Source organism: Leopardus geoffroyi, chromosome A3, assembly GCF_018350155.1.
Source record: "Leopardus geoffroyi isolate Oge1 chromosome A3, O.geoffroyi_Oge1_pat1.0, whole genome shotgun sequence".
Lineage (NCBI taxonomy): Eukaryota > Metazoa > Chordata > Mammalia > Carnivora > Felidae > Leopardus > Leopardus geoffroyi.
The window spans coordinates 45,256,717-45,270,563 of record NC_059336.1 but is presented as its reverse complement, the minus strand read 5'-3'; the positions used below and the strand labels follow the sequence as shown (position 1 = coordinate 45,270,563).

Below are 13,847 nucleotides of genomic sequence, written 5' to 3'. Positions count from 1 at the left end.
AAAAAAGAACTTATGTAAATTTTTCTAAGGATGTCAGAGAAAAGAGTTCCTAAATAAGAGCTAATACATCTCCTGTTCGTAGAACAAATGGCTGAGAAATGGCTTGAAAAAGCAAACTTGACCCATGGGCTGTAAAGTGGGTTACTTTCATCTCAAGATAATATCGCCATGGTCACATTAAGGTGATTAGTGCATATACGATGTTGAAAAATGTGGGTATACATTTTTAGAAACCTCTACCAAGGAGATGCTACTGGGCTGATTTTAAAACACACGCACACATCCCGACTAGAAGAATAACCAAGGGAAGTCTAACCATGGGCAGCGAAAGTTTCCAAGTTTGAAGGGGGGGGGGGGTTGGGGAACAATCAAGCTGGGGAAAATCTAGCAGGTGCTCAGAGAATAATGCAATTTCCTAGGGCAGCAGATGCACAAGTGAAACAGTATCCAGTAACAGTCCATCAGATGGTAATTATAGCTGGACTGGGGAAGAACAGCAGAGATGAAAAGGGACAATTCCAAGGGTAACTGAATGCCAGTGAGTGACATCTTCCTGAGAGATCACATACCAGCAAAAAGTGAGCCAGCGCTTAGCTCTGAGAATGGGGGGTTAAATAAACTGTCATTTTCCTTTGTAGAAAGACAAAGGGAAAAGGGAGGCCTCAAAGAATTCATTAGTCAAGATTTAAACAGACCATCACTAATAAACCCCCACAAAAAAGTAACAACAGGCATTGATGGCCCTGAAAGTATGACTCCTGAAATGATTCTGTCATCTGAAAGATGATGGCTTGGTTTAGTCCCAAAAATTTGGGGGGGGGGTGCAGAGAGAGAGAGAGAGAGACAGATGAGTTCACCCTCTAATTCTATGAATCACATAAACTAGGATGAAGAATTAGAGACACTGAAGTGGATGACAGGGAGAATCTAGGATACTGAAGCAAGGGTAGGAGCTGTTTTAGCTCAAGGAAGATTTTCCGGGATTTCATTTCACAAATAGGACTCATTTAAAATCCCACTCTTAGAAAGGAAACAATGCCTCAGAACAAACTCATTCCCTACCAAGTGATTGTGCAGAACCCATTGTGGCTACTCCTTCTGAGTCTGGCTCTCAGTACCAGGGACGAATGCAGCCCTCTCCCATCCTTGTTTAATCAGACCAAGCAATCCCACGTTAATACTGACACTAGCCTGTAAGTTCCCAGATGGGAAGGTGTCACAGTCATCTCTGAATCCCTGTGTAGGAGCAGGAAAGGAAAGAAACTGGAACCACCCAGTCAAACTGCTCCATAGTCCTTAATATGGCCATTCAATTAATTCGGCCAAATTTGAGTGTTTCCCTAATCGTAGTTTTCACGTATGTGGGCCATGCTGATTCATTTAATAAAAAACTCCCATCACAATAATTCCCAGAATGTACATGCACTGGCCAAGATGGCCAATTCAAGCTGAGAAATGAGTCTTCCAGGCCTATCCCACATGATCATGGTCTTGGTCAGAAAAACGTCTTCTCTCTTATCCATAATCTGTACTGGCTGACTATGGAGATATTACGATGAATTGGGGGGGGGGGGCGTACCTTTGTAATGTGGGATGAAAATCATTTATATGTTTCCCAGGTCCTTTCTTATGACCCAATATGGGGTGGGCTGTCAATTAATGAAAGCCATAGGGAAGGTATTATGGCAGAGTCACCTATCCTCCAAACCAGGCAGAAACCACCAGGGCCTTGAAGTAGGGAGGGGGCATATTTCCCTGCCACGCAGTGATGAATTTCAATCACTGCTGGCTTGTGCCAGATTCAAATTGGCAACCCACAGAGATGAAACACTTTCTATCCCATTACTCATGCCTGGAACGATCTGTTCCCTTGAAGACTGGCTTCCTAGGTGAAGGCGAGGGAATGGATGGTCACTCTGAGATGGTTTAAGTAGGGTAAAAGGTATGAAAGGCAAGTGCCCAGCCAGAGAAATGTGCGGACATGGTGAGGGAGCTATATAACCTCCATGTGCTGGTTGGGGGTGGGGAGAGGGGGCGTTAAAACTTAAAGGGAAAATAGAAGGCATTCATCTAGTAATGAGTCACTCAGTTTTACTCAGTTCAATGGCTGCAACACTATTGCTCTGCTAAGAAAACAATGCTCTTAGGGCTCTATAGAAATTCCTCCTAAAACATTTCTATTTGGCTCACCCTGTCTCAGGTCATCAGCCTAAAACATTAAATCCAATGAAAATGTTGAAAAGAAAAAAATAATTTAAGATAATATAATTCCACATTTTAATTTTCAAATGTCCAGGCCCATCCCATGTGGATTATGCTCTTGAAAATCTTTTGACCACACTTTTAAGATTTCTAAAACTTTTACTAAATCTTATTTGCTGAACTAAATCTTGACTAAGACCTTCTCAAGAAGGAGTACAGTAAGCAGCAGTAAAAGTGTTTCTTCAGAAGTCAAAATTCAGAGGTATAATAAACAATGCAGCCCAGTGAAGCAGGTACCAAGCATCAGCTCCACCTGCCTGGTAAGTGGCTGCCTTCCTGGACCAGAGATGTGAACAATCCATCCCCTGCTGTGCCTTGAAATGAGCCACAGCTCTGTGTTGTGGGGGTGGGTACATAGCACACCAAGATCACTATAGAAAAGGTCACTACATGTAAGCAACAATTGCAACTCATACTAACCTGGGAAGTCATGATAAGATTATTTTTAATGAAACAAAATGTTTTTTTCTGGCCTTCTCCCTACTTGGAGTTCCAGGCTCTGGAGATTCCTGGGGGTGAGGGTAGAGAGAAGCTCCTGGTACTCAGAAAAACACTGCTCTTGATAACCAGGTGACAGCTCCACATTCCTCCCCTCCTGGTCCAGCCACAGAACTCATGCTACCAGAGGGCTGGCTGAAGGTGCCAGAGCCCTATGAGGGCTTCTCCTGGCCTCGTCGTATGGTCTCTCCACACTGGAAGGAGTGTCAGCAGTCACTGTAAAAGGGCGGCATCTCTCATCCTTACCCTGATCTGACACAGAAATTTCATCCTTATACTTGGTACCTGCAGCTCCTTCTCCTGGGATCAGCACAACTCTATGGAAGCTGTGTTTCACTGAGCTATAGAAGAAGCCACCCTCTCTGACCCTAAGGCACTGTCTTTGTGCCAAATCTGTAGGTCTTTGCTGTCATTCCAAAGGAGTCCAATCCTAGGATCTGTACCACAAAACAGACCATCTGGTGGCCATCCCAATGATCCTCCAGATCGGCTCGGGCACTCTTATCTTTAGAGTGGACAGACCGTGCCCTGCAATGCGTTGGGCCCTGCTACCTAAAAACTCACGCTGGCCCTGGATGAAATATATATATTGGGAATTGCTTCAAAATGATAAGGAGGAAGGGGAAGTGATGGGGGCGGGGGATAGAGATCCAAAATTGGCCAAGAATTGGAAATTTCTGAAGTTCAGTGCCAACTATCTGGGAGTTCAGTGCTACTCAACGTGTGGTCTGAGATCAGTGCCCATGTAGTAAGTGCAGAGACTGAGAGAGGCATTCAGCAGTTTTACAGCAATTGGACAGAGTAATTCTGTGTCTGTTAAATCTAATAATAAAATAATTGGACTTGAATCTTATCTGTCTTTGTTTTAAATTCATTTTTAAGAAATTCACCTTTTATAAAACTATCATCCTATGATGGATTCAAAAAAAAAAAAAAAAAGGAGATAAGGTCTGTCAGCCCCACAGAACGAGAAGCCCTGCTTCATCTGGTCCTCTCCACTTTTGTATATGCTCGATATTTCCCATCATAGAGAGTTAGGAGGGGAAAGAATTGCTACTGATTTTCAGTCTCTACTCAAATATAAATTTAGAATTTCTTGTTTATTTTACAAATATAGAGATGAATGTAGAACTAAAGCAACCTTGGGTACAGTCAGCAGGTGCCACGAAGCTGGGTCTTGGTGGAACCCTGCCCCCGCCCCACCGGCAAAGTGGGAGCCGGGGGCAGCAGAATGATGTGCTTCCTGCAGCACCGGGGTTGCCCAAGCTGTTGATTTGAGCACCGTATCTAGCAACTCCTTGGCTAACCTTTTGGAGAATTTAAACCTTCCAGTTTCCTCTCTCACAATGTACAAACATCAGCACACTAAGGGAAGTTTTTTTCAACTTATTTAAATAGAAGTGTATACAAATACTACGAGCCTACATATGGAAGTAAACTTGACAAAATCATGCTTTTCCAGTTAGAACATGGCCGTGTGTACACACACATGTACATTTCCATTTTTAAAGTGAAATCTAGGTTCTATTTTTGTTTCTTCTCCTGTTTTGGTAGAAAAAGCATCCCAAGTTGTTCATTTTAAGGTTAAGCCTGTGCCACCCCCAGGGCAGCTAATATGGTCCTGTTAATCATCCTGACTCCCCACAGAGGAGTTTAACAAACCCAGCTTAGGACCCAAACATCTCAAACTCAGCCAGCTCTACTTTCTCTGTCCGCTTTGTCTGACTTGTGAATGCCCACTTTTGCCTAAACAAAACATCAATGGAAAGGGGAAATCTGCTTTTGAGGAAGGAGAAAGGAAACAGAAATATGCTGGGAGTTTGACCCTAGGCCGCCTGTGCTGAGACACAGCACACAAGGTGTCCCTGTGGGGTCTGCCATCCAGGGATCAGGCCACCCCTGTGTCAGGTTTCTGTGCAATAACCACCTGAGGGAAAGGGCTGCAGGGGAGCCTCCGCAGGGCGCCCCTGTAAGGGCATGAGCGCCAGGCTCCCTGTAATTAAGAAGCAGCCTGCTCCCGAGAAGACAGCGCGGCCACCCCATCTGCCACGCCCGCGAGAGCTGGCACAGAGCCTCCATGCCTGCTGCCGCCCGGCTACCCACCGCGTCCTTGGAGACCGCCTTTGATGGAGCGTTGATGCCAAGCTTTTCCAGAGGATAGACAATCTGTCGTCGCGGCCGCACGGGAACCAAGTAATGAAGGGCGGATGTCAGGGAGTGGGCATAGGAGCTCTGGAACTGAAAGACAGCGATCTCTGTTTTAGGGGAGAGAATGTCAGAGCCGCGCAGCACAGACGCCTGCGTGCATGCGGCTTTACAAACACAAAAGTCTGAACTCGGCCAAACCGGGGAGGGGGAAAAGTCGGCAAATAAACAAACATACTCTTCGAGCAGAGGAATGAATTGTAGATAATGCCTGACACTAATGAAGATAATTACGAGAGTAATTACATTACTATCTCTGTGGGAATGACAGATAAACAAGTGGTTTGGTTTATGGGATTTTTCAGTACAAGTATTTTCCCCAGGAGGATATTCTTCTCCATAGTGATCATGAATCAGCTTGATTTGACCCCATTAAGCTGTGTTATCTGCGTCCTGTTAACCTTTGCGTGTTTGGCACAAGCTGCTTTAAGAAGGCACATAGATAAAAATGTCATCTGAGAGGAGGCTGAGTGCAGATGTGGAAATCTTCCTGTCTGTGAAAGTCACAGCCACTTCAACTGGACCTTTGCTGATAAAACAAGCGTTTTAAAACAAAAAGATGAAATCAGAAAGTGGGGTGCGGGTACAGAAATTGGATCCTATTATTTTGACTTATATTAATGCTAAATTATGAGCTGGATTTATGCTTACTGAAATAGACTATGATAAACCATGTTTTAGGAGAATGCGTCAAAATATACATTTTACCCCACTTTTAAAACTTGGCACAGAAAACTGAACACGGTGATTTTTATTTCTTTCACATTTATGAACCCCCTCAGGGGTTCTGGTGAAACTAACTCAGGGTATTTCAACCATTTAAACCTCAAGAGTTAAACTGTGAATCCAAAATTTTAGTATGTTTATTGAATTTAAAATGGAAAGCAAAACAAATAAAACTGAACTAAAATTAGGTGTAGTTTAATAAATAAGATGGTTTACATATGACTTATTGCTGTTCGAAAAACAGCCCCCAGGCATTTCTAAGAGCTTCTAAAAGGGATTTCTAAAATTCTTCACCATTGAACTTCACACCCTTATTGTATACACTGAAAAACAGAGCCCAGGAGGTCCTAGCCAGAATTCTGCTTTTATGCCTGGAGGATCTCTTAATACATGTCCTCACAGGAGGGCGTGGAGAAAATCATCTTGATAAAGCAAGCCTAACATTCACTTTTATTATAGTCAACTGGGAATTTATAGCAGAATTTGGAAACTCTTTCCTAATTTATCTGGTACAGCTTCTTACACATGTTTAAAGAAAGGTATGTGTGTAAATCACCTGCAAGTGCAGACTGTGAGGAAATCTGTCTCCAAATGTGTTTCTATATCCTATGTGAAATAGTGTATAACACATTCCAAATTCTATATGATTGAGATAAATATGTGAATGTTTGATGAAATGTCAAAGATATTTTTTTTATTATGATGCAAAAGGACTTTCATACCAACTGGGCGCATGCAGGTAACATCATGAATAAAAAGTAAGAATTTAGTATCACATCCTGAAGGTCACCACACTGGCCACTGGCCAAATGAATAGTAAAAAGAAACAGGGGGTTGGGGGGAGGATCAGGATCTTCCAGAATTGTTACCTTTCTATCTCCTGAGGTTCAAATCTAGGGCGTTCACATGGCTACGGCACCACACTTTGACAGGAAAAATGATCATCACTAGAGCATATTGTGCATCTCACTGAAAATCCCTTCCATGTTTTTTCTTCTTCCCCATTCCCTCTTTTCTTCCCCCAAAGGCTTTTGTTAAATAAGATGCATTGGCAAAATTATTGTTAAGGGAATTTTACTGATATGCTTCAGACTGGTTTGAAGTTTAATAAATAAACTTACTTTAAAAATCTGCTTGGCTCATTTGTGGTAACAAAGAAAAAATGTGACCACATCAAGGATTCTGGGAAGAGCATGAGAAAGTTTTTGGTCAAGAATGGGATATGATGGGACAACTAGATGGTCTAGTGATTGAACCTAATAGCTTCTCAAATCTGTATCAGGCTGAGGACCAGCTGTCAGTGACAGGCATGTGTACATGTGTATGACTTTTCTAGGCACTGGGATGCAGCTTTGAACAAGATGGACACCTCTGCTTTCATGGCAAAAGGCATAATTTAACTAGTGGAAAGTGCTCTGAAGACTGAGTGGGATAAGTAGAGGCAAGATGGAAACAGGAAGAAGAGCTTGCTATCTGTGCACTAGACCTTATACACTAGACAGTGCTTACTACAAAGTATGAGTCTTCATAAGTATAACATGCTAGGGAGACTTATACAGGTATTTACTACATAAAGGCTATGTCAGCACCACACATCTCCACTTTTTATCCATCACTCTTATGGCGGTGGTTATAGTGCCTATTTGGAATGCCGTGATAGCACAGCAATCTTATAGGACTGAACTGATTTGTTCTGTGAGTTCAAACCAAAATGCTCTTTGTTTAAAGAGCATGATAGGATCATTATGGCATTTCACTAATGCACCATAAGAAATCATTTGACTTTCATGTCCCTTAGAGCATTTTTGCAGACTTTCCAGTCTCTGTTTTGTCAATATGGAAAAGCCAACAAATTGTTCTACTAATTATGATTGTGAGTGTTTCAGACATTCAGTCTTCTGGACTTTCTCTATAGTGTAATAAAAAGGCCAAACTCAATATGGCCATTTGAAATTCATAGCCCTGTTATAATTCAAATCCATTGAGCAAGGAAGGAATAAAATATGGCACACAACACCAATGACATCGTGAATGTGCTGGAAAAGTGCATTATGATATTCTTTTACCTTGTCTTCCCTGGATTGTGGGTAAACAGGATAGTAGAGACAGGACTTATAGCTTAAACGGAGGATCTCCTTCAGAAAAAACTTGGTGTAGTGCCGAAAAATAGGGTTCAGGGCAAAGTGATACAAGTGCCCATGTTCTTCCCGTTGGTGGTGACTGAAGTAGATGAAATCTTCAATGTTGTAATGGGATCGTATGTACTCTATATCCTAAAAAAGAGGTGGGGAAAGGGCATTAAAGGATGTTTTAAACAAGTGGCATGCATTTTATGATAAGAAAAATTTTTAATTACTTTAGGTATAGTAGTAAGAAATGTGCTTATCTCTCCAGTGATTTACTACCTCATTTTGATTGTTCAAATTTTTAAAATTGAAAATTAGGTCTTCTGAAAGTTCTGATGGCTTGTATATGAAGGATGGCTACACAGCTTTGGAATTTGTTCCTTAGAGCCATGGCTGCTAAAAACCTAGAGAGCCTTGAGTCTCTGCTAGGGACCAGGGGAAAGGACAGCACCTTTTTCCCAGTGTTGGACAAGCACAGGACAAGCTTGTCAGTGCGACTGACTGAGCCTGTACAAAATTCGGCAGTGGGACAAGCAACAGCCACCAATGTTCTCTGGACTCATTACTATTCTCTCTTCACTATTAATGTGGAAACATGTCATCTCACCGGTCACATCCTTCGACTGGCACGTGTGGTTAGACTGATCTACAGGAAAACTGCAAGGCTAGGCCTCATCCATAGGCATTCCCTAAACATCTTATGCTTCTGAGGTATTTTATTTTTACATCGTGGAAGGTAATTTTAAAGACCAGTGAGTGTTTACTTATAAAAGAAAATATTGGGCACTCTGCTCCTGCTTCTATGGGTCCAGTTCTGACCACCACTCTTTGGCCCCCGCACTGTGGGTGGGGAAGCAGGGGCTCAACCATGCTAACTGTGTACTGATTCAGCCTGTCTTGCTTCACTTCCCAGCAGTGGACACTGTGGGGTGGGGTGTTGTTCTGAGTGAGTGTGACTTTCTTTCATGACAAGAGCAGTAAACACACCTGATATACATGAAACATCAAACTATATGCAGATTGGAAAGCACCTACTTATATTTCTTCTTATTTTCCACAGTAGAACTGTCCTAAAAGCATACTTTCAAAAAGAAGGATTGGAGAATGCAAGGAACTTGAGTTGCTCTGTGATTGGCAAAGCTGGCCCTAGAAAATTCAGGAAAACTGAAGTCTGTATCCAAGCCTATCAAGGTCCTTTGTCTTTAAAGCTTCTGCTATAAAGCACAGAGGAAATGGGGCTCAGGATAACCAGGGAAGTGGTGGTATCTGAGGGCAATTCTGGTAATGCCTGACCTTTCCATCTGGGCTGACCCTACAACTGCCTTAGCACCTAAGACCTTTCTTTAATTACCAAGGAGGCATCCCTCATTATAAAATAAAATGAGTAATAAGCGTAGGGCTGAGAAATCATTGAAAAACAAGAAGCAAAGGGCCAACAGATGTTATTGGCTCAAAACAGCAGATGGGCCATGTGCACCTAATTTTCTTCCCATCCCAAACCACTTAAAATAACAACAAAAAAATTCTTTTTAAATAATGAGGTGGTGGCATGATGGGGGACGCAGAAGTAAGATAGTTTTCTTCACCTTGGAAGAAAACATGTCAAAGTTTTCTAACACTAGCTTACACCCTCTTACCTTGGGCCCCTCAAAGGCCTACTGTCTGCCGGGATCATCTACATTCAAGGCCACAAGAGGAAGCCAGACAACTGATGCCACCTCCCAATTTGACAGAGGGCTGGGTAGCTCTCCTCACGACTGAGAGATGCAGGGGAGAAGCAAGAAGCACAACTGTCGAGGATACTGAAGCCAGCCAGCCACACTGATGTTATAATCTTTCAGGTACGACATGGTCAGACTTCCAAGGAAAACTGACAAATGCAAAAGATCAAAAGAAAGAAACATACAACTTCCTCTAGGGGGACACAGAGGTCAGTCAGGGAACGGAAGAGAATTTTTTTTAGAAAAAAATTCTATTGTGTCCTCAGAGATAACAAGAAGGACCTTGCATATAACATAACAAACAAGCTGCTACAAAAAAGACTTGGAAGTTAAACATACGAACCCTCAAATGACAATTCCAATAGAAGGCCTGCATAACAGAATGGACAAGGCTGAAGACTGAATTACAAATCCAGAAGACAAAATCAAGAGAATCTCTTAGAATGAAGAGTAAGAAGTACAAGAGAAGGGATGCCTGGGTGGCTCAGTTGGTTAAGCATCCGACTCTTGGTTTCAGCTCAGGTCATGCTCTCATGGTTCATGAGTTCCAGCCCCGTATCAGGCTCTGTGCTGATGGTGTGGAGCCTGCTTGGGATTCTCTCTCTCTACCTCTCTCTCTCTGTTCCTCCACTCACCCTTGTGCTCTCGCTCTCTCTTTCTCAAAATAAGTAAATAAACTAAAAAAAAAAGGAAGTTAAAAAAAAAAAAGAAGTACAAGAGATAAAGAAATGAGAAGAAAGTTAAGGGACAGTGAAGGTGCAATTCCAAAGGTCCAATATCCTTGAATTAAAAGGAATTCAAGAAGAGGAGAGTAAATTAAAAGGGAAAAAATAATGAAATCATAGAGGAAAGATATTCCTATGACTCAGAAAAGGCATAAGTTACTTTTTGGTAAAATTTCAGAGTTTCAGGGATAGAAAAGAAACAAACTAATTCTCAAGACAGAAAGCAAACAAATATACATTTATTTATATAACATTACATTTTACCAGTGACATTGGACACTAGAAAACCATGACAGTAAAAATGTCAACAATCTGTTGAGAGGTAATTGGCATAAAAATTCCATATACAGCCTGATGAGTATTAAAGGGTGAGAACAAAATAAAAACTTCTTGTATATGCATGCACTCAGAGACTCTACCACCTATCACCCTTTCTAAAAAAATCACTCAAGGGGCGCCTGGGTGGCTCAGTGGGTTAAGCATCCAACTTCAGCTCAGGTCATGATCTCATGGTTTGTGAGTTTGAGCCCTGCGTTCGGCTCTAGGCTGACAGCTTGGAGCTTGGATCCTGCTTCGGATTCTGTCTCCCCCTCTGTCTGCCCCTCCCCCACCCACACTCTGTCTCTGTCTCTGTCTCTCAAAAATAAACATTAACAAAAATTTTTAAAAATCACTCAAAGATACATTGAATCAAAAAGAGAAATAAACCAAAGAACAAGTATAGTGTAAGATACATTAATGGTTAATGGAATAAAGCCGTATGGTCATCTCAATAAATGCCAAAACATATTTGATGATAAAATTCAACACTCATTCATAATAAAAACTTTTAGTAAACTAGAAATATAAGAGAATTTCCTTATAGCTTGATAAAGGATGCCTCCCAGAAACATGCAGCAAATGTTATACTAAATGGAGGAAAATACAGAATCATTCCCATTAAAACTAAGAACACCACAAAAGTATCCATTATAAACATTACTATTCAATGTTATTCTAAACATATAACAAAACTGGAAAAAGAAATAAGACATAAATATTTTAAAAATAAGGCTATTTTCCAAAGATGGCCACAAGATTAACTTGCATCCTGCATGCTCTTTGGCAGACTGACCTTGCCACACTCTCAGCATCAAGAGGTGGAGTCACTTTCTCCATCCCTAGAATCTGAGCATGCCCTATAACTGCTTTGGTCAAGACAATGTGGAAGAAGTGACACTGTGCCAGAAAAGAGATTCAACTGAAAACTCTCAGAGCTAAAGAGACTTCAAAAAGGTGGCTGGATATAAGATCACAAGACAAAAAGTACTATTGTTCCCACATACCAAAATAAACACTTAGAACAATGGAAAACAAGTATCTCTTTATAATACCCAGAAAATATATAATTTTTTTACATTTATTTATTTTTGAGAGACAGAGAGAGACAGAGCACAAGTGGGGGAGGGGCAGAGAGAGAAGGAGACACAGAATCTGAAGTAGGCTCCAGGCTCTGAGTTGTCAGCACAGAGCCTGACCCGGGGCTCGAACTCACAAACTGTCAGCCTAAGTCCAAGGCTTAACCGACTGAGCCACCCAGGCACTCCAATACCCAGAAAAATATAAAACAAGTAGAAACAAATCACAAATGTTCAGGACTGTATCAGTCAGGGTCTCAGCAGGAAACAGATGGTATGTTCAAATTAGGATAACTGGAGGTGGGTTAAAACAAAAAGACTACTTACAAGGAGGGGGCAGGGTGTAGGGAAACCGGTAGGGGACAGTGTAGCAGCAACTGCAAGCTAACACCACCTTAGGTGGGTGGCATGGGAGGTGCTAGTTACTGGAATCCAAAATGAGAGGGTGCTGGAGAAAAGACCACCTTGAAAAGCTCAGAAAACTCAGTGGAGAGACCAGCCAGCTGAGGGCATCCCAATCTCACTCTCCTCCCTTCCTCTCATCAGGGTTCCCCTTTGGCCAAATCCAATTAGAGTCAGAGAGTAAACAGAACAGAGCAGAGAGTAAACCTGCAGGGGCAAAGTATCTGGCACAAGAAAGCTGTACGTGAAAAGCCACAAAACTTTACTGAAGAACCCGAAATAATTCAACACCACCACCACCAATACAGAAAGCCATGTTCCTAGAAAGTCTCAATATTTCATTATTTATTAATTAATTTTTTTAATGTTTATTTATTTTTTGAGAGAGAGACAAAGACAGAGGCAGAAAGAACAAGCAGGGAAGGGGCAGAGAGAGCCAGAGACACAGAATCAGAAGCAGGCTGCAGTCTCTGAGCTGTCAGCATACAGCCTGACTTGGGGCTCAAACTCACGAACCACTAGATCATGACCTGAGCCAAAGTAGGACGCTTAACCAACTGAGCCACCCAGATGCCCCAAGAAAGTCTCAATATTTTAATTGTTGATTCTGCCTATATTGTTCTACAAAAACCACAAAGGTGCAAATAAGTTCATATAGTAAGTATTACAAGGCTTATCTGGAAAAGGAAATATCTAATTAAAACCAAGAGAATTTAGAAAAAAAGACAAATGAGAGAAGACTCCCCTATCAGATACCAAAGCACATAATAATACAAGAGATATCAACAAGCAAATCCACAGAACAGAAAAGAGGGTTTAAAAATAGACACAGGCATATGGAATCATGTAAAGGTGACATTTTAAGTCAGCAGGAAAATAATGAACTACTCAGCAATAAATACTTCGGAAGAATTGGCTGTGCACTAGGAAAAAAAAAATTACTTGTCCAATTGACCATACACCCACACACACACACACCCACACACACACACACACACACACACAGTGCATGTAATTAATTATGTGCAAGCAAGAATGTAGGAAAGAATAAATGCCTAACTATTAACAGTAGTAATTCTTTGGGGAGCACTGGGACTTTTTTGTTTGTTTGTTTTTTGTTTTGTTTTGATTTTTTGGTGGTGGTGGTCCTGGTGGAAGGTTATTTGAAAAATTTTTTAATTTTTTAATTTTTTATTTTAGAGAGAGAGAGAGAGAGCATGAGTAGAGGAGAAGGGCAGAGAGACCCAGAGAGAGAATCTCAAGCAGATTCCATGCTCGGGGCAGAGCCCGATGTGGGGGTTGATCCCACAACCCTGGGATCGGGACCTGAGCTGAAATCAAGAGTCAGAATGCTCAACCAATTGAACCACCCAGGCACCCTGGTTATATGAATTTATAAAATGTGAATTTTTCATATATTCTCTGTAATATTTTAAATAGCTTAAACTGAAAAAATGGGAAACTGAAAATCAACCAAGCAGATGATGAAATCCTTAAAAAAAGAGGCATTCATATTAAATAAACAGAAACGAAAAAGAGGTATTGTGTGCTAATTCATGATATAAAAAGGCACAATCCAAGAAATCAATGTCTATTTTGCAATTTACCATTTCATCTCTGATCACTGCAATGCCGACTATTTGTTCTGCAACTTCAGCTACAAATGCTTTCAGTGGTGTTCCATCCTGAAAAGATAAGCATATATTTTAAGGCCCTTAAAATATAACCATCAAGGTTTGTGTAAGCAGTCAGTAGTCGGCTGTAACTAACAACAATGACGGTCAG

General features: G+C 41.4%; 1 protein-coding gene across 4 annotated transcripts in view; it reads right to left on the bottom strand.

Moving 5' to 3' along the window:
* Positions 1 to 13,847, bottom strand: part of CFAP61 (cilia and flagella associated protein 61) — a 283,106-nt gene that overhangs the window by 141,543 nt on the left and 127,716 nt on the right. For 2 of the 4 annotated variants that reach the window (XM_045445447.1, XM_045445449.1), the window contains 3 exons: positions 13,670 to 13,747; positions 7,758 to 7,964; positions 4,864 to 4,998 (listed from right to left, as the gene is read on the bottom strand). In XM_045445447.1, the coding sequence (XP_045301403.1) occupies positions 4,864 to 4,998; positions 7,758 to 7,964; positions 13,670 to 13,747 (420 nt within the window). Of the gene's footprint in view, positions 1 to 4,863; positions 4,999 to 7,757; positions 7,965 to 13,669; positions 13,748 to 13,847 lie in introns of those variants that run through there. The other 2 variants (XM_045445448.1, XM_045445450.1) reach the window with 2 other exon arrangements.